Source organism: Schistocerca gregaria, chromosome 6 (genome assembly GCF_023897955.1).
Source record: "Schistocerca gregaria isolate iqSchGreg1 chromosome 6, iqSchGreg1.2, whole genome shotgun sequence".
NCBI lineage: Eukaryota > Metazoa > Arthropoda > Insecta > Orthoptera > Acrididae > Schistocerca > Schistocerca gregaria.
In genome coordinates, this window is record NC_064925.1 from 435,728,451 (window position 1) to 435,751,068 (window position 22,618).

At 40.4% G+C, this 22,618-nt stretch overlaps 1 protein-coding gene across 1 annotated transcript in view; it reads left to right on the forward strand.

The window, feature by feature from the left end:
• The window catches only part of LOC126278291 (exportin-2), a 157,952-nt gene that overhangs the window by 58,696 nt on the left and 76,638 nt on the right, over nt 1-22,618 (forward strand). The window contains exon 6 of the mRNA XM_049978302.1: nt 22,466-22,558. Coding sequence (XP_049834259.1) covers nt 22,466-22,558 — 93 coding nt within the window. The remainder of the gene's footprint in view (nt 1-22,465; nt 22,559-22,618) is intronic.

The following is a 22,618-nucleotide window of genomic DNA, read 5'->3' on the forward strand; positions in this document are numbered from 1 at the left end:
TACTTATCTTGTGTCCATTATCATGGTTAACAGTATTATCTGTTAGTATGATTTAGACAGATTCTTGTAAAACATAGTTCCAGTAACGCGAAGCATTTGTGTCTCATTGCGTCCTATGTCCCTCTGTAAGACAGTGCTCAGCCACCACAGATTTATCGAGTTGTAATAATCACATATGGCGATGATGATCAACAATTTGTAAATGCCAGGATTTCTCAAACCTATATTGTCCATAACGGAGCCAAGAACTGCTCTACTCTTAAGTGATGGATGGAATACACATCTGATTTCATGTTTCTTCAAAACTCTACCTATCTTGGAAGACACATTCCCAGCATGTGGAATGAAACCCACAGAACTGAAAGTGTCTTCAGCTGATTTAGGTAGTGTCCAGACTCAAAAGATTGTCGAATCTGCCTGTCTGTATAGCCATTGCTCTTGTGGTCCAGACTCAAAAGAATGTCGAATCTGCCTGTCTGTATAGCCATTGCGATTAAAAACACCCTTAAGCTGTTGCAGCTCTTGTGATAAATTCTCAGCATCCAAGATAGCACATGCTCTTTGGACCAAGGTCCATAGGACTCCTGTTCGTTGAAATGGTGGATGACAGCTGGTAGCATGTAAATACCTATCGGTATGTGTTAGTCCACCTATTTTTTATTCAGTGACAAATATTTTGAACAGACTGATGGTGTGGCCATGGGGAGTCCTTTATCTCCCATGTTCGCTAATCTTTTCATGGAGGACTTGAGGATATGACCTGAAAACATGTTTTGTGAAGCCTACTTGTTTTTTGAGGGATGTTGATGATATGTTTCTTGATTGGTGATGTGGAATAGATTCTTTGCTCCAGTTACTGGACCATTGCAGTTGTCTTCAACATATTATCAAATTCACTATGGAAATTGAAAAGAAGGGGACATTTCCCTTTTTGGATGTAGTGGTTTATAAAAAAGATGACTGAACTCTCAGACACAGAATTTGTAGGAAACCGACTCATACTGATACTTGCTATCAGCTGTCGCCCACCGTTTCAGTGTATAGGAGTCCTACGGACCTTGCTTAAAACAGCTTTTACTATCTTGGATGCTGAGAATTTACCACAAGAGCTGCAACATGTTAAGGACATGTTTAATCATAAGGGTTATATGGGCAGACAGATTTAAAGTGCTTTTGAGTTTGGACCAGCACCTAAACGAGCTGAAGACACTTTTAACTCTGTGGCTTTCCTTCCACACACTGGGAACGTGACTGTTTAGATAGGTAGGGTTTTGAAGAAACATGAAGTGAGATGTGTATTCCATCCGGCACCTAATATTAGAGCACTTCTTGGCTCTGTTATGGATAATTTAGGCTTAAGGAAGCATAACGTTTACAAAATTCTGTGTGAATGCAGTAAAATATACATTGGTAAAACTATTCGTACCGTCAATGACAGATGTTGATCATCATCGCCATATATGATTGTTACAACGTGACACATATGTGGTGGCTGAGCACTGTCTTACAAAGGGACATAGGATGCTGTGCAATGAACACAAGTGGTTGCAAACACTTTACATTACTGGGATTGTGTTTTAAAAGAATCTGTTGAAATCAGATTAACACATAATATCACTTACCGTGATAATGAATATCTGGTAAGTAAAACTTGGAATCCTGTTTTATCAGATATGAAGAATCAGTGGCATGTGAACTGGCTGGCTATGAGTAGTAATTTTTAACAATATATTGTTTTTTTGACAGTATTCACCAATGGAGGTGCTGCAACTCTTCTTCCACCTGGAGACCGCAGCAATGATCTAACAGTTTAGCGTTACTTTTGTGCATGCAGTTTCATATTTTGTCTGCCTATATAGGTTCCGTCATTTCACAGTTTGAACCAGTTATCGGTGAGAGGGGATTAGCTTTTCTCGCTGGATCGTGGCGGCCAGGTGGACTGTGGAAATATTGTGTGCAGATGATAGTTTGATCCGGTTGAAGACCCGACAAGAATTTGATCTGTTAATACGCTGGGGAAGTCTACTTAGTCACATAACCTTGCTGTGCTGGTGCCGCAAATTGCTGAAAGCAAGTGAAACTACAGCTGTTATTTTTCCCCTAGGACATGTAGCTCTGTTGTACAGTGTAATGAATGATGGCATCATTTTGGGTTAAATGTTCTGGACGTAAAATAGTCGCCTGTTCGACAAATTTTGAAAGACCATATCAGTCAATCATCCAGACAGTTGCCCCTGCATCCACTGAAAAATCTATTGCCCCTCTTCAGGGAACCACTTTTGTCTGTCCCCTCTCCTTCTGTTGTGGTTGCCTCTTTGGCTCAGCTATGTGTATTTTGGATGCATGCAAGCCACTCCAGCTTGTCCGTGTCAGTGTTTTGTGGGAGAGAGTATTAATTAAAGTATGGTGAAAGTTGTCAAAATGACCCCTGTCATACTTTTTTCTTTCAATGCCATATTCTATTTATTTACTTCATTAATGAAATTGTATGACTTTTCCAAACTTTTTCTCCTCTTTACGATGATGTATTACGATTTACAAAATACCTATATTTTCTTTTACATGCTGTTTGATGTACTTGGAATGCCGGAAGAAATCAATTTGACCCCATTGTAATTTCTCTTCTTGAATAAATGTAAATTATCCAACCTTGAAGTGGCAACAATCAGCAATCACGCAGAGTAGTTGCTGCCCACTGTTGCAACTTTGAAATGAGTAAATTCAAATCTACCACAATTTATACTATGTCATTCAGGTAACAGTCAGTGTCTGCAAACCACACTTTCGGACACGGGCTGGTGGTGGTGGTGGTGGTGGTAATGGTGGTGGTGTACCTGAGACAAGTGTAGGTGAAGACATTGTGACCGAGAAGTGCTTAGTGGGAGAGGATTTACATGCTGATTTATGTCAGGCACCACCTTTTTTATCACAGAAGGCACAGTTTGAAGCATCTACAAAGATGGTTGCCAGGAATGGGACTGTGTGGGAGATTGCCAATTTTTCATCTTCTGGGTGGAGGTCAGCTGTGAATGTTCTGAAGGAGAGAGGAAGTCCAGCTGTTTATAGTTGCCAATGAGTAGATGACTCTTTCACTAGTGCCTCTCGTGTTACATCTCTTGAAGAAATACACAAATGAAATGCTCAAAAAGTACTAAAAACAGTGGCCGGACTGTGTCACTTGAGGAACTGGAGAAACTGATAGCCATTATGTATGCTTGTGGTGTCATTTGTACAAAAGGTGTGTCTGGATATCTCTGGTCACACTCTTGGGGGTCTACTTTTGTCAAGAACATTATTAGTATAAGGGACAGATTTCAGGAGTTTCGCAGATTTCTCTGTTTGGATGAAAAATCAACTTGAGCTGACCACCTGGTAACCGACAAATCTGCTCTTGCATCTGAAATTTGGAGAAAGTTAATTGAAAACAGTATTCGTTCTAAACACCTTGGATAAAATATAAACATTGATGAGCAACTATTTATGAAGCAAAACAAGATTCAGGTTCACTCAGTTAATGGCCAACAAACCAGACAAATATGGTCTGAAATTGTGGTTGGCTGTCAATTTGACAACTAAGGAAAAAAAAAAATGGATAGAAAGAAGCAACCACTTGGGCAATATGTCATTCTGTGTCTCATGGAGCTATCTGTAAATAAAGGAAGAAATGTGATTACAGGCAACCTCTTCATAGTTCTTCAACTTTCGAAGGAAACCAGAAACTTCATTAGTTGGTACAAAGAACAAGATCTGTCTTGAAATCCTGGTGAAGTAAGAAAGTCCAATGCTGAAATACACTCTGCCACCATCCTGCACCATAGTGGCAACACAGACTGCACCATGACTGAAAACCAAGGGAAGAAGAATAAAAATGTTGTTCTTTTGTTTACACTGCATGGTGAAGTGGCAATAAGTAAGGAAGGAAAGAAGAAACTGTAAACCATAACATTTTACAATGCAACAAAGTATGGAGTGGATGTTGATTGGTCAAATGACACGTAAATATACTACAAAGGTTGCATATGGGAGATGGCTAATACATGTCCTCTACAACATCTTGGGTGTGGCAGCAGTAAATGCATGGGTCATCTACTACATAGTAACGAACAAGGAAATGGAAAGGAAGTAGTTCATACTTCAGCCGACAGATGAACTCAAGGGAATGAAAGAGCAAGAACATTAGGCAAAGAAAGAGGATACAGGATTGAATCCACGTAGGAAGCAGAGGAAGTGCCAAATCATCTCCTGCAAAGACAAGAAGACCAGTGAAAACTGTGTAAAGTGCCACAAAATTGTGTGTGAAAAATGTGTGCATAACATAAAAATCATCTGTGCTAAGTGTGCTTAGCAGATTGCAGTGGCTCGAGTGAAAAGTAATACAAAGCCGTGTGCAGAATACATGCGAGAGTAATAGAGACTAAATATACTAAATCTGTTTAGAAGGTTTTACAAATAGTTAATAAATGAAAATCTACAGTTTAAGAAACTTGTTAGCATTAGCAACAATAAATTTGTAAGATATATTGTTGTTGAAATAACTAAGTAATTATTAATTATTGTGGTAAATAATTATTGTGATTACAAAAAAAAGTATGGATTAGGAAACACTCAGACAAAAGTACTTGTTTGAGTTAAATATGAAAATATTTTTTGTGGAGTCAAAATGACACATTTCCACTGTTTTAGGAATGTCAGAAACTTTGTTGTAGTTCTAGTGTCAGCATAGCTGCTATTTAAATTTGGCTGTATGTAGATTTTTTACCAATGAATTCACATAACAGAAAACGGCTTTAGTTTAGTAACACCAGTATGTATGTAATACTCTTGCAGTAGATATGTTACTAGTTTATAAATTAATATTAGTCAGTGGATTAGGACGAATTGCCCAGAAAAACTTCCTCAGCTGAAAATAAGGCACTTAGCTTAATGGTGGACTTAGGTTGTTGGGGAATACTCAAAATTCCAGGACTAAATAAAGCAAAAAGAATACCTTTTTGGAAAACACTCTTCCGAACTAATTGCAAATAAAAATTTCAGGACATGTCACAAAGACCAAAACATGTTTCTGATTTTAAAAAAGTGAAGAAGCTGTGGAAGAAGTAATCATTTATATTATTTCTCAAGTCAACATCCGTTTTTTTCAACACATACTAATTGCACAGGTAGGCCTTTGTCTGTTGCATGGTGAATATTTATGTTATGCAAATATTTTATTCTTTGGACACCTTATATAATTATATGTAGACAAGAGCATTTACCAGTGGGTGAATACGTATGACAAGAGCTGCTCAGGTTCAGCCAATGCAATTTACAACCATGTGATGTAAGAAGGCCCACTTCTCCAGAAGAAGATATTTTTGTAAATATCTAAATCTAGGTCAAGGGCTAAATAAACCTTTGGGTCGCAACTGGTTGCTAATATTTTTAACCACTTAGTTCTAAAACCTTTCAATGTAAAACATCTTGATCAAATTTGTCGATTTCGGTTACCCATTTTGGCATGCTATGTTTCCTCCCTGTAAACAGAATTCTCACATTTCCAGTTGCCTGCCGAGACAGCTTGGCTTCTTTAACAATTCGCCTGACAGTTTGTACACCAGTATCGCCACAGCTGTTGCAGTGGCGAACATGCAGACAGGCTCACCTGAATCTGCCTCAGATTTTAAGAATGAGTACACTTCAAAAATAAGGTCTCTTGCCTGTTTGTGAAACAGTTGGTGCTGTCTAGGTGTGTCATACATTACATCCCTGGGACAGAGGCCATCAACCCTGTCGCGAGCTATAGCGTGATCTTCATACCGTCCTTGCTTCATCCGTCATTCATTACATTGCTTCCAAGTTAGCAAAATTCCTTCACTTCATCTGCTCCATAGTCCCAACTTTTGATGTCAAGTTTATAACTAAGCTTGTAATGATGTGTGTGCTTGATACACTGTTCATTCCATTCAACATGCCCTGCAATTCTTCCTCTGTTTCAAAGGATAGGCAGCATCCATAGTGAATGTTATCTGCAATATCATTTCATTGCTTTTTTGATGAAGAGATTGAATAGTAAGGGCAAAAGACTACGTACATCGTTACTCACACCCTTTTAAATCAAATGTTTCATTCTTGGACTTCCACTCTTATTTTTCCCTCTTGGCTCTTTTATATATTGGATATTACCTATCACAATTGGTTTGAAGAACATTTTTGACAGTTTGAGCAAATGATTTTGCCTCCCAGATTGCCCAACATGAATTCAATCGAACATCTATGGGATGTAATTGGGTAGTCAGTTCAAACACTTTTGCAATTATGGACTACTGTAGAGGCAGCATGGCTTAGTATTTCTGCAGGGGAATTCCAGAGACTTTTTGAATCCATGCCACATTAAGTTTCTGCACTATGCCAGGCAAAAGGAGGTCCGACATGATATTAGGAGGTATCCTATGACTTTCGTCATCTCAGTGTATATTGCTTTTTTCGTGTCTTTCCTTAGCTTTTTTTTTTACTCCCTTTGTTCATCAATCAATCAGTTGATGTATTTCTTCTGTTATACAGAGTTTCTTTGCTGTTACCTCCTTTGTACTTATTTTTGTCTATAACCCTTTTTAGAGTTGTCAATTCCTCTACAACTGACCTGCATGTGGTGGTATTCATTATTGCAGTATTTACAGTCGTAGAGAACTTCAAATGCACCTCATCATTTCTCAGAGCTTCAGTACCTTACTTCTTTCCACACTGATTTTTCCAGTTGATTCTCTTTTATTTCAGTTTGCTCTTCCTCGTTACATATTTGTGGTCTAAGTTTGTGTCTTCTCCTGGGGATGTCTTCCAATCCTATATCAGATTTTGGATCATCTGTTTGACCATGGTGTAATCGATCTGGAATCTTCCCATGTTCCCAAGCCTTTTCGAAATAGTCCTGTCCTTTTCCTCTTGTGATTTTTGAACAGTATATTCACATTTAGCATCTGACTTTAGTGCAGAACACAGATAGTCTTTCTCCTCTCTCATTCCTACTAACAAGTCCATATTCTCCTGTAACACTGTCTTCTGTTCCTTCCTCTAACACAGTGTTCCAGTCACTCATGATTGTTACATTGCTCTCTCCCTTTATGTACTGAATTACATGTTCAGTACCCTCATATATTTTCCCTCTCTCTTCATCTCCTGCTTGACACATGTAAGGGACATTCGGAAATGAGTTACAATTGCATTATTTTACAAATACTACTCAAACTGTAGGTGCATCCTGTCATAAGACAATCAGCTGATTCTCATACCATACATAGACATTAAAAGGCAGTTATTAACACTATATAGTGAAAGAACAGCACTTGTTTGTTGTTAAGTATGGAAAATTGTGGACAAGATGGAAGGCAACTATCATGGACAAAGGTGGACTACAAGGTTTTTGGAGAAGCAAGGAGTCGAAACAACAGATATTCATAAAAGTTTAACTTTGGTGTATGGTCAAGGAGCTCCAGTACAAAAGGGTGTTTACAGCTGGATCACTGAGCTTGTTAGTGGAAGGGAATCTGCATGCAAGAATGTGAGCACTGGGCATTGCAGTCTCCGGGGAACATTAAGCTTTTGTCAGAAGCAGTATGTTCTTTGGTACCATTACATGACTTAGATGCAGGATTCAGCAAAGGTGACAGAGAAAGTGGTTGAATGAAGTGCTTTTCCAACACCACAATGTGTGGCTTCACACCAACAATACCATGACTGCAAAGTTGACATAAGTGAAGTTCATTGTTGTGCTGCACCCTACATATTCACTGGATGTAACTTCATTTAATTATGCTTTATTCAGCGACATGAAGGACACGTCACAGGGCAAGAGGTTTGGTAACACTGAAGAATTGCAGGCAGCTGTCCATGAGTGAATGTGTAGTACCCCCATTCATTGGTTCCTTGATGCAATAGTGAAGTTGCCTGGAAGATGGCAGCAGTGTGTTGACATTAGTGGGGATTGTGTTGAGAGAACCCATGTATATTGACCTTACTCGTTAATAAATAAGCTACCCAAAACTGCTGCTGTGAATCATTTCCCAATGCTACTCATATATATGCACTATTACTGTTGACAATGAATCTTTGTATTTCCATTTTCAGAATTTCTATCTTCTCTGCAACATTCTGGCTTCTGATATTCCTTGCTCCACCTCATTGAAAATATAACCTTTTTGTGATTATTCAGTCATTTTCTGATGGTCACTTCCCCTTGGCAGTCCTTCCGAGATATGTAACTGTACGGCTAGTCTAGATTTGTTTACCAATAGAGAAATCATCGTGATACATTTTCAGCAAAAAAATTGGTCCAAGAGCAGTGAGCAAGTTGGTATACAGTGATCTCGTACATAGAAGGTTACATGAAGCCCGTGGACTTGGGACCATTCGTCTACTCAACAAGGGGGCTGTTTTCGAATACTACACAATTCCTCTAGCTTAGACAAATTGAGCAAATAAGTTGCTTCTTTTTGCATTAGATGTCTTGTACGGTGCATTTTAAGGGGCTTATGGAGGCACCATTTAGTGCATGGGTGGTTTCTGAGAAAACCCGAAAAAAACGTTTTTCACCATTTTTTGCCATCAACAGCAGATATCTAAGTAACTAGCTGCAGCAAATTGTTCAGATTTTAATGGTACATTCTCTAGGTGTATATTTAGAAGCGCCATCTTCCCATTTTTTTAAACCCGGAAAAATATGATTTTTGGGTACCAAAACTGAGTTATGGATTTTAAGATGGCTGTGCACAGCTGCACAGTTGCACAGTTAATGGCTGTAATTTTTATAATAAGTTTGTTAGATCTTGATCTCAAACAATCTTGGAAATTTCTGAGAGACAAAGTTTCAAAGTTACCCTACTTGTACATGTAAATTACGCACGTAAAATCTGGTGTGATGCAAACATGTGGTTTATAAAGTGATGTAACATGAAGAAATATGCATTACAGTGTCTGCGCTATCTTCAAAAGGTTGCTGGGAACCCCATGTTGCCCTACTGAAGCACGCACAAAATTTTTGTGCATGCAAATGAGATCTGAGGTGTAAAATTGGTTTTGCGTTACTTCTACTTCTACATCCACATCTACAGGGATACTCTGCAAATCACATTCAAGTGCCTGGCAGAAGATTCATCAAACCACGTTCACAATTCTCTATTATTCCAATCTCGTATAGCGCGCGAAAGAATGAACACTTATATCTTTCTGTACGAGCTCTGATTTCCCTTATTTTATCGTGGTGATCATTCCTCCCTATGCAGGTCAGTGTCGATAAAATGTTTTCGCATTCGAAAGAGAAAGTTGGTGATTAGAATTTCGTGATTAGTTTCCATTGCAACAAAAAAAGCCTTTCTTTTAATGATTTCCAGCCCAAATCCTGTATCATTTCTGTGACACTCTTTCCCATATTTTGCGATAATACAAAACGTGCTGCCTTTCTTTGAACTTTTTTGATGTCCTCCATCAGTCCTATCCGGTAAATTCCCCAAACCGCGCAGCAGTATTTAAAAAAGAGGACGGAGAAGCGTAGTGTAGGCAGTCTTCTTGGTAGATCTGTTACATTTTCTAAGTGTCGTGCCAATAAAACGCAGTCTTTGGTTAGCCTTCCCCACGACATTTTCTGTGTGTTCCTTCCAGTCTAAGTTGTTAGTAATTGTAATACCTAGGTATTTATAATAGTTGAATTTATGGCTTTTAGATTAGACTGATTTATCGTGTAACCGAAGTTTAACAAGTTCCTTTTAGCACTCATGTGGATGACCTCACACTTTTTGTTAGTTAGGGTCAACTGCCATTATTCGCACCATTCAGATATCTTTTCTAAATCATTTTGCAGTTTGTTTTGATCCTCTGATGACTTTATTAGTCGATAAATGACAGCGTCATCTGCGATAAAGAGATGGAGAAAGTGGAATTTGGTGAGAGCAAGCGATAATGAGACAGTCTATAATGGTGACAACAAGGAAGAGAGAGATAGCGACAATGAGAAGAGACAGCAGCAGTATGGAGGAATGAATGAGATAGTAAAAGTAAGAGGGAGAGTAAAAGATACAGAATCTTCGGGACAATTAGACCTGAAGAAATTGTGTCTAACAAAAAACTGGTAGAGTGACTCCTTGCACTATTTGAGGGCATTGGTTGGCTTTACTAGATATACAGGGAGTGATACCCCACAATAAACTTAGTTTCGGTGCGGACAGTGGCGGGTTAGACAAGAGGCAGTAGTAGTAGGTTTGAATGAAGGAAACTGTACTGAGAGACTGGAGACGGTGACAGTTACAGAGACACGGTAGTGTGAATGATCAGACTGACTGACTTTTCTGCTAAAATATTCTTTCCACATGAACTGAGTTCTGCCAAATATTGCCCCATGTGGGGAGGAGGAATGAAAGTTAGCAAATTTCCTGAATGTAGTTGTGACTGAGAAACTATACACTACTGAAATTAAAGAGACAACCTGTTGTGAATGTAGTAACTGAATGATAGTATGTATTAGTTGTGTCCAAAACATCAATGGTTTTTGGTCTAACCCGCCACTGTCGGCACCAAAACTAAGTTTGTTGCTTGGTATCGCCCTCTGTATATCTTGTAAAGCTACTAGTTTTTTGTTAGACACAATTTCTTCAGGTCTAGTTGTCCCGAAGATTCTGTATCTTTTACTCTCCAATGCTATGCATTCGAAGATTAGGTGTGATGCAGTTTCTTAACCCTCACCACAGATCCTACATTTAGGGTCCTCTTCCGTTATACCCATTGTGTGAAGGTGTTTTTTGAAATTCCCATGGCTGGTCATCAGTCCAGTCATGAGTTTGATCTCTTTCCTGTTCAATCCCAGGATTACAGTGCTGCTTTTAAAACACAGCTTGGGCATCATTACCTTACCATGTTTTTGTTTGTGGACCTTGGTCCATTGTCCTCCGTGCTGTTTCCTACGCCAGTTCTGTACTTCTAATTTGATCATAGCCTTGGTGATTGTCAGGACAGGTTCCGGTCCAATAAATGGAGTTGTTGCCCCCATCCTAGCCAATCCATCAGCTTGTTCATTGCCACAGATCCCTGAGTGGCCAGGGACCCACACTAGGTTTACCCTATAGCTTCTCCCTAGCTCCACCAGATCCTTTGGCATTCTGCAACAATCTTAGATCTTGTTGCAGGAGCTGCCAATGATTTCAGGGCTGCCTGGCTGTCTGAATTGATGTAGATGCTACTAACCTTGTAGCACCTACACATATTCTCCTCCACACATGCCCTGATTTCAGTAGTTTCAGCTTGGAATGCAGAGACCAGTTTTCCTATAGAGATGATGCCCTCCTGTCTTGGCTGAACCCCGTACACCCCTGCCGCAATGCCTTGGTCTATTTGTGACACATCAGTGAACAAAACAATGTCCCACGTACGGTGTCAAACTGTTTTTCCCACTGCTCCTTGCCTCCAATTATCATATTGTAAAGCATGTCGAAGCAGTTGGGAGTTATTATATAGTTAGCAGGCATTTCTCCAACCATTCCTATATTTACCTCACTCCCTATGTTAGCGTGTGATTCTGGATATCCGAATGAGACCCAGTTTTTACCAGTTTTAAGTCTGTGTGCCCCAGCTGCTGCCTCCATCTTGACCCAAAGATGTAGTGGAGGCATGTCCAGCATGGCTTCCATTCCAGCAGTTGGTGTGCTGCTAATTCCACCTGTTATGGCTAAGCAGGCCAATTTCTGCACCTTAGCAAGCTCCTTAGCTGCAACCTGCTGTTTTAACTTCTTCCATCACACTACAGCCCCGTAGATCTGACCACTGTGGTGTATATCCAGTGCATATCCCTGGGGATTAGGTCCCATTTTTTGCAACAAGCCCTTCTGGTGCTCACTAGAGTACTTTTTGTCTTGGAGCAGATACTCTTAATGTGAAGGGTCCATGTTAGCTTCCCATCTATGGTTACCCCTAGATATTTCACTATCCCGTTCACAGGTAGATTTTCATCGAAGAGCTTTAGATTCCAACTTGAGTGTTGAATATGTCTCTTCATAAATGGCACCACAACAGTCTTCTTAGGATTAACCCTCAGATCCTGTTTGATGCACCAATTCTGCACAATGTCCAAACTTCCTTGTGCCATATTTCTAACGGTGTCAGGAAATTTGCCAAGTATTACTATGACAAGGTCATCTGTGTATCCTTGTCAGAAGCATTGTCTGGAATTTAATTCCTCAATGAGTTTGTTCACCACTAAATTCCCCAATAGAGGGGACAAAACTCCTCCTTACGGGCAGCCTCTAGTGGTGTTAACTACAATATTTTCATTCATCATGGTAGCATCTACTTTCGTTCCACTAAGCATGGCCCTGGTCCTCCTGCATATAGTGGTCCCCAGATTATGCAATTCTGCTGCCCTTACCGTGGAATCGAAGGTTGTGTTACTGAAGGCCCCCTCGATATCCAGGAAGGTGCAGAGGGCTTTTCGTGGAAGTGAAGTGCTTTCTCCAACTTCCCGAGTTGGTGGAGAGCTGACTTGCACATGATTTACCTGGTTGAATGTAGAGGAGCCCTACTTAGCCTCCTCTCCCCAACATATACATTAACCAGTTTTTCCAATGTTTTGAGAATGGAGGGGGACAGACTGATTGATCTCATATCCTTAGCTTTGGTATGATCAATTCTCCCTGGATTTGGAATGAAGACAATCTTCACTGCCCTCCAACCATTGGGAATGATTCCTACTGCTAGGCTAACCCTGAATAGCCTGCATAGGACTCTTATGAGCTTCTCTCCCACTTGTTGCAGGAGAGCTGGAAAAATTCCATCTGGGCCAGGTGACTTGAATGGTTGGAATGTCCTCACCACCCATGGATTTTATTGAAGTTCACACACTCCTTGGTTGATTCCCAGTCCTCTCTTCGAGTGCCTGAGAAACAGTGTCTCTCCTGGATCACATTCTGGACTGTGTTGTCCAGCAGAGCATATTGAGGGAAGTGAGTTTTGAGGAGCAGCATCTCATGTGCTGTCTTTGTGTATTCCCCATCCTCCTTATTCAACGTATCTCCTGGATTGGTTGGTACTCTAGTGAGAATCTTGTGAAGTCTGGCTTGTGCAGCCGTGCTCTCCACTTCCTCACAAAATACCTTCCAGGTTATCTTCTTTGCTTGTCTGATTGCAAGATTGTAGTTGACAAGGGCCTCACAATATTTAGCCCATTGTCCTTTACGTCTCGCAATATTAAACAGTCTCTGTGCCTGTTTTCTTCTCATTTCTAAGTTGTTATTCCATCAAGGCACACTCCTATTTGTGAACTTATTGGTGATTGTGCAGTTGTCCTGATATGAGGTCACTATGGCAGAGGCAACAGAGTCTGCTACTTCCTCCAATTCTACTGGATTCCTTGTTGAGGTTTTAATTTCCGATAAGCCTAAATCAAGTCCCTCCAACACCATGTGCCATTGTTTGACTTAGCTGACCATCATCATGGAACTAAAGGTTATGTCAATTACTTCTTCCTTTCTACTAAGCGTGAATGTAGGACCTCTAAATTGTTAGCTAAAAGGAATTCAAGAAGTACTCACCACTACTGTTGGTGTCCTTGCTGCCCCATACTAGGTTGTGGGCATTGGTGTCCCATCCCAGCAGCAGTTGGTCACCTTGCTGATGGCAAGTCTCTACCAGTCTCCTCACCTCCAAGGGAAGAGGAGAGCTGTCTTCGTAAGGAAGGTATGCTGAGGCCAAAATGATTTCCCTCGTGATATCTTCCTCACATTGCTGCATTTTAATGGCCATAAAGTCCCTAGAGCAGAAATCCATCATTGGCATGAAATAAATTCCATTTCTTGCATTGATGTATGTTCTGGTGTTTCTTAGATTTCTAGCATAAATCAGCTTACCTCCAGTGACACTGAGGCCTGATACACCCCCTTTATATAAATAGGGTTCTTGAATCAGGGCCACGTCCACTTCCTGCCTCCCCCGGCAGTGACTCAGGGCAGCAGAGGCCCCTTTACTGTGCTGCAGATTAATCTGCAGCACCTCCAGTTTCCATCTTGTTGCTATCTGTGAGGTCTGTAGAACCCTGACGGTGACATGCGAGAACCCTAAAAACAATTTCAGGTTCTGCTCTCGCATCGCCTTCAGGGACTTCTCTCCGACCTCCACTACCAGGTTTCGTTCTTCTGGTGCAACCTTCTGGTTGATCACTCTCCAGTCTTATGTCGAGACTTTTGGGTTCTGGGCACCGGGCACCTATTTTCCCAAACAGTGTCTTAGGAGAGACTTCCTTAAGGATCTTTGGTACCCATATTGATATCTTTGTGGTCTTTAGAAGCTCCACTGCCGTCTTAACCAGCAGCTTTGCATCTTCCCACGGGGATATCATGGGCACTTTATCCTTGAGGCATTCCACCATGTGCACCCCCTCACAGAAAAAAATGAGGGCACCATAATCTAGATAGACGCCCCTGAAGCTGAGTTCTGGGCCAGTGTCCCCCCAATCTTTTCAAAAACGGTCATCTGTACCAATTCCCGTGCTGCAAGGTGATGGCCACCAGTGGATAGCCTTCCTGAGTAACTGCCATACTAAAAACCGAGGCTCCAGTACTATAGGTCTGTTTCTCTATTTCTTGCCTCGGTTTTTTCTGGACTTGCTTATCCAGGGAGGATTCCCCCCGTATCTGCTTGCTACCTGTCTTTGACGTAGTGGGGGTCTGCTTATCCCCTTCAACCTGAGACACTTTTTTCCTGGGGTCTTAGGTTCAAGTCCCTTTAATTCCTTCCACTTTCCTTTAGGAAGCCATTCTTTCCCTTCCTTTTTCCTCTGTTCTCTGAGTAGTTTCCTCCTCTGGGCCCCAGACAAGCTTTTGATCCGGTCTAGCTTCTTGGTTACAGTTCTCACTTCTGGCTCAAGCCTAGACCCTGATTCAGAAGTGGGAGTGCCTTCCATCGGTACTGACTTTGATGTTTGGATATCTGAGGTCTCAGTTTGCCCCTCAGTTTGTTTTTGTGTGTTTTCTTTAATTGTGTCCTTATTGGTCCCACAAAATTTGGGGATCTACAAGGCTCACGCCACGAATACCCCGTGCATTGTAAGGCTACTTACTCTGGGAGGTCATCTGGTATCCCTGAGGCATTGTTTGAGACACGTCTTCCCATGTGCCACGCACCCCTTGGCACGGATCGCATCACACCTTGGGTTGGGTCAGGGAATTGGGTAGCGCATAGGAGTGGATAGGGAAGATGGGTCGTTATGGGACACTCTTAGTCTGATCCATCGGCTGAGGCCTTTCTGGCAGTAGGTCCTCTACCTTCAGTATAGCCCTCAGCTTCAGGTGGATACGCAAGCCTCTCCACCCGCATGGACAGTGCTTCATCAAGGTGGTGCCCCCAGAGAGGTGTGTGTGTGTGTGTGGTGTGTGTGTGTGTGTGTGTGTGTGTGTGTGTGTGTGCGCGTGTGTGTCTGGGGCGCATTGTGATATGGTGCTTATTGGTGGTAGGATTCGCATGTCCCCCAGTATAAAGCAGTAACGAAATAGGCCACAGTTGACAGTGCTTCTGTAATGACTGTCCACACTATTGGCAGATGTACATGACTTATCGCAGGATGTGACACGGAAGCAGAAAGAGGTCTGGGCTTCTGAGTGCCATCTGTAGGCCGCTGCATGGACTTGACAGGCACCATTCGAGTGATTGTGCCTATGTGGTGACGAGCTCTCATGGTATTTGTTGTGTACCTCTAGTTACAGCAAAAATTCAACACTTCTCAAAACACTTTCTTGAACGAAATCAGAAATAATGTTCAAACAAGAAGTATTGCTCCTGTAGGGAATATGAAGCCAAAATAAGAGTAATTATAGTGTGCACAGTGGCACTTACACCGCCATTCTTCCTGTGGTCCGTACATGGGTGGAATGGGAAGAAACTCTAATGGGTATTATCATCTGCCGTGCTATTAACAGTGGTTTGCAGAATATGGATGAAGATGTAGTTTGCACTATAATGGGAAGACAACCACGAAAGAGTGAGTCAGATACCTTTTTACAGCATTGCTTCACCACATAGTTTCTTGTTTTTACATCCAGTATTACCACATGTCATATGCTGCCACTTGCCTGTTATTACTATGCTGTTAAAGAAAATATAATGTGGACAGGTATACAATAAGTCTGACCAATAAAAGAAATTAACTAACACACACACAACAACAACAACTACTACTACTACTAACAATAAGACATTATACCTGCTCCCATTCCCAATTAGATAGCATACCAATTTGTGTTGTTTGTTGCATGCGAATGGGATTTGTACCTTGTAACTCCACTGTGTGTTATATTCTGTTAAGATGGCAGATAGACAATGGTGAGAATGTATCTAAAGTGGCAACGGAACTAGGTGTTGGTAAAGCAACCATTTGTCATTGGAAGAGGAACCGAGTGAAGCTTGAACAGTTCTGTGCAATGTCTTCAGGGTAAAACACTCGAAATTTGGCAGACTTTGAAACAGTCCCAGTACAATAAAGTAGATGAAGCTTTTTTTCCCTTTGGTTTACGTAGGAAAGAGAAAGGGAAACTCCTTTGAGTGGAGTACTGTTTCAGGAGAAGGCTGTTTACCTGAACAAGTTAATGAATGGTGATGAGTCTTTAAGTGTGAGTATGGGTTGGTTGGAGAGATTCAAAAAATGTTATGGAATCCATCAGCTAACAATTACTGGAGAGAAGCTTTCTTCTGACAATTATGCAGCGAAGGAATACTTGGGTGAGTTTGAAAAAATGATAAGAGAGGGAAAATATTCTCACCAACAAATTTATAACACTGATGAGACTGGCCTTAATTTAGGGCACTGCCAACAGAAAGCCTGGCATCAAAAGCAGAAGACCATGCTCTGGTTTTAAAATGTGACTTTATTAGCATGCAGCTGTTGGTAATCACAAGCTGCCTTAAATGCTGATCGGCAAATCTGCTGGGCCCAGAGATTTTAAAAATTGCGACATGAAGTCCCTGCCCGTTTATTATTGCAACCAGGAAAGAGCATGGATGGATGTTAAGCTGTTCAAAGAATGGTTTCACGGCCAGTTTGTTCCCCCTGTTCAAGAGTTTTCTAAGGAAAATCATTTGTCTCCCCGTGCAATCCTTTTGATTTATAACATGCCATCTCACCCGAGCACTGAGGAATTATGCGATGGAGGAATTGTGGCGAAGTTTTTGCTGCCGAATGTTACACTGCTTCTACAGCCGATCGACCTGGGGACACTGCAAACATTAAAACTGATTTACAGAAAACAATTTTTAAGAATGCTGATCCAAGATGATAGCATTCTTTTAGTGGACAAAATTAAAAAGACCAATGTGAAGGATGTTGATTATTGCACCGTTGAGGCATGGCAGAATATTTCAGAAAATACTCTGTGAAAATCGTGGAGAAAACTGCGGTCATCTCTTGAATTTACGGACAACCTAGTTGAAAATGAAGAGGAAAATCTACTACAAATGATACAGATATTCCCTGGATGTGAAGAGGCTAGTGAAGGAGACGTAGATGAGTGGATGGCAGCAGATGGGGCATGTGTGGAGAACCTTACTGATGCTGATTTAGTTGCTGCTGTGACTCAAGACCAGGAAGAAGTGGCCTGCTGTGATAGAAGTGACAATGAGCTTGAAAGTGACAAAGGAGAGCTGGTGCCACACAGCGATGCAGCAGAAGCCCTTGACCTCACACTACGTTATTTGGAGCAACAGCCCACTGATACACCTGCTGATTTGATGTTTATGGGACAATGGCGCAACTATGCATATATAACAGACTGTCTTCGTTACGCCAAAAAACAATGATTGGGTTTTTGCCATCTAAAAAGTAGGGATAAAATTTCCGCTGTATTTTAGTGTGTTTGACAGCTTTTCTTTCATTGTTATGCATTGTTTAAACCTAATGTTTTCTTCCCAGCTTTTCTAATACATGGTCACTGTACTGTATAAGTTAAAATAGTGTGTATATACAGCAGTTTACCGTGAAGTTTTCCATACGTAGACTAACATTTTTCATGTTCGGATTAACTGAATGTTCGGATTAGTGGGACTCTGCTGTATTAGTTTAAAGTCGCTCATTGTGTTTTTCTGTCTGTGTGTGAGGGATAATTTCAGAAACTACTGTAGGCATTTTGATAATGTTTCCACTGATAGATTGATGCACAAGGAAAGTTTGTGTATACACTAAATGATCAAAAGTATCCGGACACCTGGATGAAAATGACGTACAAGTTCAATGGCACCCTACATTGGTAATGCTCAATCGTGTTGGAAGATGCAATCGTCATCCCCAAATTGCTCTTCAACAGTGGGAAGCAAGAAGGTGCTTAAAACATCGATGTAGGCCTGTGCTGTGATAGTGCCATGCAAAACAACAAGGGGTGCAAGCCGCCTCCATGAAAACCACAACCACACCATAACACCACAGCCTCCGAATTTTACTGTTATACGCTGCCAGATGACGTTCACTGGGCATATGCCATATCCACACCCTGCCATTGGATCGCCACATTTTGTACTGTGATTTGTCACTCCTCACAATGTTTTTCCACTGTTCAATCGTCCAATGTTTACGCTACTTACACCATGCGAGGCGTCGTTTGGCATTTACCGGCTTGATGTGTGGCTTATGAGCAGCCGCTCGACCATGAAATCACAGTTTTCTCACCTCCCACCCAACTGTCATAGTACTTGCAGTGGATCCTGATGCAGTTTGGAAATCCTGTGTCATGGTCTGGATAGATGTCTGCCTATTACACATTATGAGCATCTTCAACTATTAGTGGTCTTTGTCAGTCAGCTGATGAGGTCGGCCTGTACGCTTTTGTGCTATACCTGTCCATTCATATTTCCACCTCACAAACACATCAAAAACAGTAGACCTTGGTATGCTTAGGAGTGTGGAAATCTTGCGTACAAATGTATGACACAATGACACCCAATCACCTGACCATGTTCGAAGTCTGGGAGTTCTGCGGAGCACCCCATTCTGCTCTTTCACAATGTCTAATGACTACTGAGGGTTCTGTTATGGAGTACCTGGCAGCACAATGCACCTAATATGAAAAAGTATGTTTTTGGGGGTGTCCGTATACTTTTGATCACATAGTGTATAATTTATTACTGCTATACCATACAAGTTGTCTGGTTGTAGATACTTATGATGGGACTTTGCCTACCCATCATCACTGATTTCATCCAAATTTGTGGTATGCAGGACTTTACAGAAATTAAGTGGTTGAAGTGGGAGTGCCAGATAGCCAAGAGTTTAGTGAAAGCAGCATTTTTGGTGCAGATCAGATGAGGCGTGAGCCATTTAAGTTGGTGTAGTTTCCAGGCATCTGTTGGTACAGAGGAAGGAGTACCAAACACTAATTCAAGGGTTGTGGGGTTGAGTTCTTTGTGGAAATTTGTTTCTTATTTATTTTCAGGTTTTATGTTACTTAAACTGCATACAAACCAAAACAATGTTCAGTATGCTTTATTTATTAACATTTTCATAAAAGGAAATGCAAAAGAAAATTTCTTATTGAAAATGACTTTCAAAGAAGAAATTGTAATTCAAGTGGAAAGGACTTCACTAAGAACGATTTACTCCCAAAGTGTCCAGTGAGAAAGAACCTTTTATAAATGTAAACCATATTTGTTCTTCATATGGGAACATTAAAACAACAGGAAATTTAAAAAAAATACAGAGTTTATTTTTTATGGTCAGTGCCATCCACCCCAGTGTGTCTAAGTCATCAAATTTAAAGTAATGAAAGTATCTAATTTTGTATACAAAGTTCTCCTGTATGTTCTACAAACCCTTCCTGCAAATTCATTTGCAATCCTAAATTTTACTTTGCCTTTCCTTTTCTTGCCTTTTATGGAAATGGTTAATGAAACAATATGTTGAACATTATTTCGGTTTATTTGAGGTGTAAGTAATGCGAAAAGGAAAATAAAAAAAAGTTTTTGCAGAAAGAATTGACCACATGACACTTGGATTACCATTCTGTACTCTTTCCGCTGCCTCAACCACTGCGTGGAAACCATGCTAATGTAAATGGCTCATAACTCACCCAACCTGCATCGAAAATGCTATTTTTTATTAATTGCATGGCAATCTGGATCTCTCACTTCTGTCAGCTTCATTTCTGGCTGAGCTTTAAACAAACCATAAATTTGAATGAAATTTGTTATGATGAGTTGGTGTGGTCTCCTTATTAGTGCTAACTGTGCGATCAATGGTGTGGGTTTCTGATTTACATTGTCAACATTTGGTTTAATTTTAACACTAATATTAGAAAATCAAAAATAGGAGAAGATTTTGTATGTGCGTGTGCGCATGAGTGTGTGCATGCGTGCAATAGAAAGTGTTTTATATAAGGCATATTCAAAAGTAAGTTTACTAGATTTTTATATTTTGTGGAAAAAGTGAATCTGAAGAAAAGAAAGGGGAAAAAAGATTCAGATTATTGTTGATGCTCTTGTTGACTATTTTTCCACATAATCACCATCCTGTTCAAAGTATGTGGTGAGCCGTGGTACAAACTTCTTCATGCCCTCCTCAAGAACTCTCCTATCAGTGCCCTCACCCACTTCAGAAACTCTTTCTGCACCTGCTCATGAATTGAAAATTTAATTCCACTCATATGTGCCTCCGGGGAAGTGAAAAAATGATAATCTATAGGGGGCAAATCAGGGGAATATGGGGTTTGGTTTGAAATATCCCAACAAGATGAGTCCAAGAGTGCCTCGGTGGCCAAGGCTGTGGGAGGACAGGCATTGTCATGAAAAAGCACATTCCTCTCACCAGTATTTACCTCATTTTGTTTTCAGTGCTTCCTTCAAGTTTTTTTATGGTCTCACAATAGTGTGTGTTGATGGTCTCCCCCTGAGGCAGAAATTTGACCAAAATGATGCCGTTTTGGCCCCAAAACACTGAGGCCATCATTTTTTTCCCCTCGAAATTGTGGTTTTGAATTTTTTGACAGATGAGAAATTGGTGTCACACCATTGTAATCATTGTATTTTTGTCTTAGATGTGTTATGAGACACCCACATTTCGTCTCTAGTCACAGTAGAATTCATAAAATCCCCACCTTCCAATTCAAGTCCCTTAAAATCATGGGCACTATACCTGTTTTTTCTTGTGGTACTCTGTCATCTGCTTGGGACCATTTTTGTGCACAATTTCCGGTATCCCAACATTTCTGTGAGTAAGTGTCTTGTTTAAGAGAGTTCTGGAGAGGTGTGGAACATCACAGAAATTTCATCCGCTATCAGTCGACAGTCTTTGTAAGTGCACAATGATTTTGCATCCAATCATGTCAAAATGGAATGTCTTCCTTTCATTTGTTTGTCACGTACATTTGTTCTGCCTACATCACCGAAACATGCTCATTCTGTTCATAACACATTCACCATAAATCATTTTGATGCACTAAAATATTGTGGTAGGTGATGTTCCTTCTGCAGTTGGGAAGCGGGTCACAGCACATGGGTCACACTTGGCGGGATTTCTTTCTGACATTTTCCACCTCTATTGGACTCTACACTGTGAGTTTGTGTTCTGCTGTGTTCCTGTGATACTCGCTCTGGTTATGGGATATCCTCTAATGCTTAGTGTTGCCAGCACTCAAAAGAGGTCTCATATTTATCAACTGCAGAGTAATTAAATCACTTAGAGTTTGTCTCTTACAAACAACACAAGTGCACATACTATTACTGTTGATAACAGTATATTGCTTAATTCATCTGTGATTCAGTATTTGATTTGAGTGAGTTGCTTTTAACTAATTGTGTCTTCTTATCTCTGAATTTTTATACTTTATGCTTGATCATCAAAAAATGTCACTTCCCCATTTTGTTCCATTGACAAGATTCACTAAAGGAAACATAAACATAATTTAGAAGAAGAGGAAGAAAATGACGTGTTGATTTTTCATAATGATACTGCACTGACCTGCAGAAGCTAGTGCAGAAAGAATACCATTATGAATATAGCTGATGTGTTTAGCGATAGTAGGTTGCAATCTTTTTTGTCAATTACCTGTATCTGTAAATGAATCTAAAATCCATGGTGTTGGATCCGATTACCTGTTGAGCAAAACTAGGAAGTTTAGGGTGGTACAAAAGTGAGACTATAAATTGTTAATGGAGAAGACTTAAACTATTGGTGCTAAATATGAAAACCTGCATTTTTTAAAAATCTGTATGTAGATGTAGACGATTTCAGTTTCTGATGATTAACATCTTTCAGGCAGATTTAAGATAGCCAGAAAGGTGATTGAAGTTTTGTTTTTTTGTTCTTTCGTTCTTTCCTTTGTCATAAACTGTTTTGGCACTGTAGTTCAGTACTTCATTTCATAATTTTGTATTTGATTAAAATGTTTCACTGAAGTTTTTGAGTTGCACTCTCACATTCATTATAAAGGTAAAGTAAAGCTGTGAGCAATTATTGTCCTCATGATTGTATTTGTCTGTGCAGGATCTTCCAGAATTTTTTGAGGACAATATGGGGACATGGATGTCAAATTTCCATGAACTACTGACTGTTGATGTCCCATGTCTCAAAAATGAGGTATTTGTAATACTATATTCCTTTTGTATTGGCACATATTTTATTTTTCTCTCTACGTTT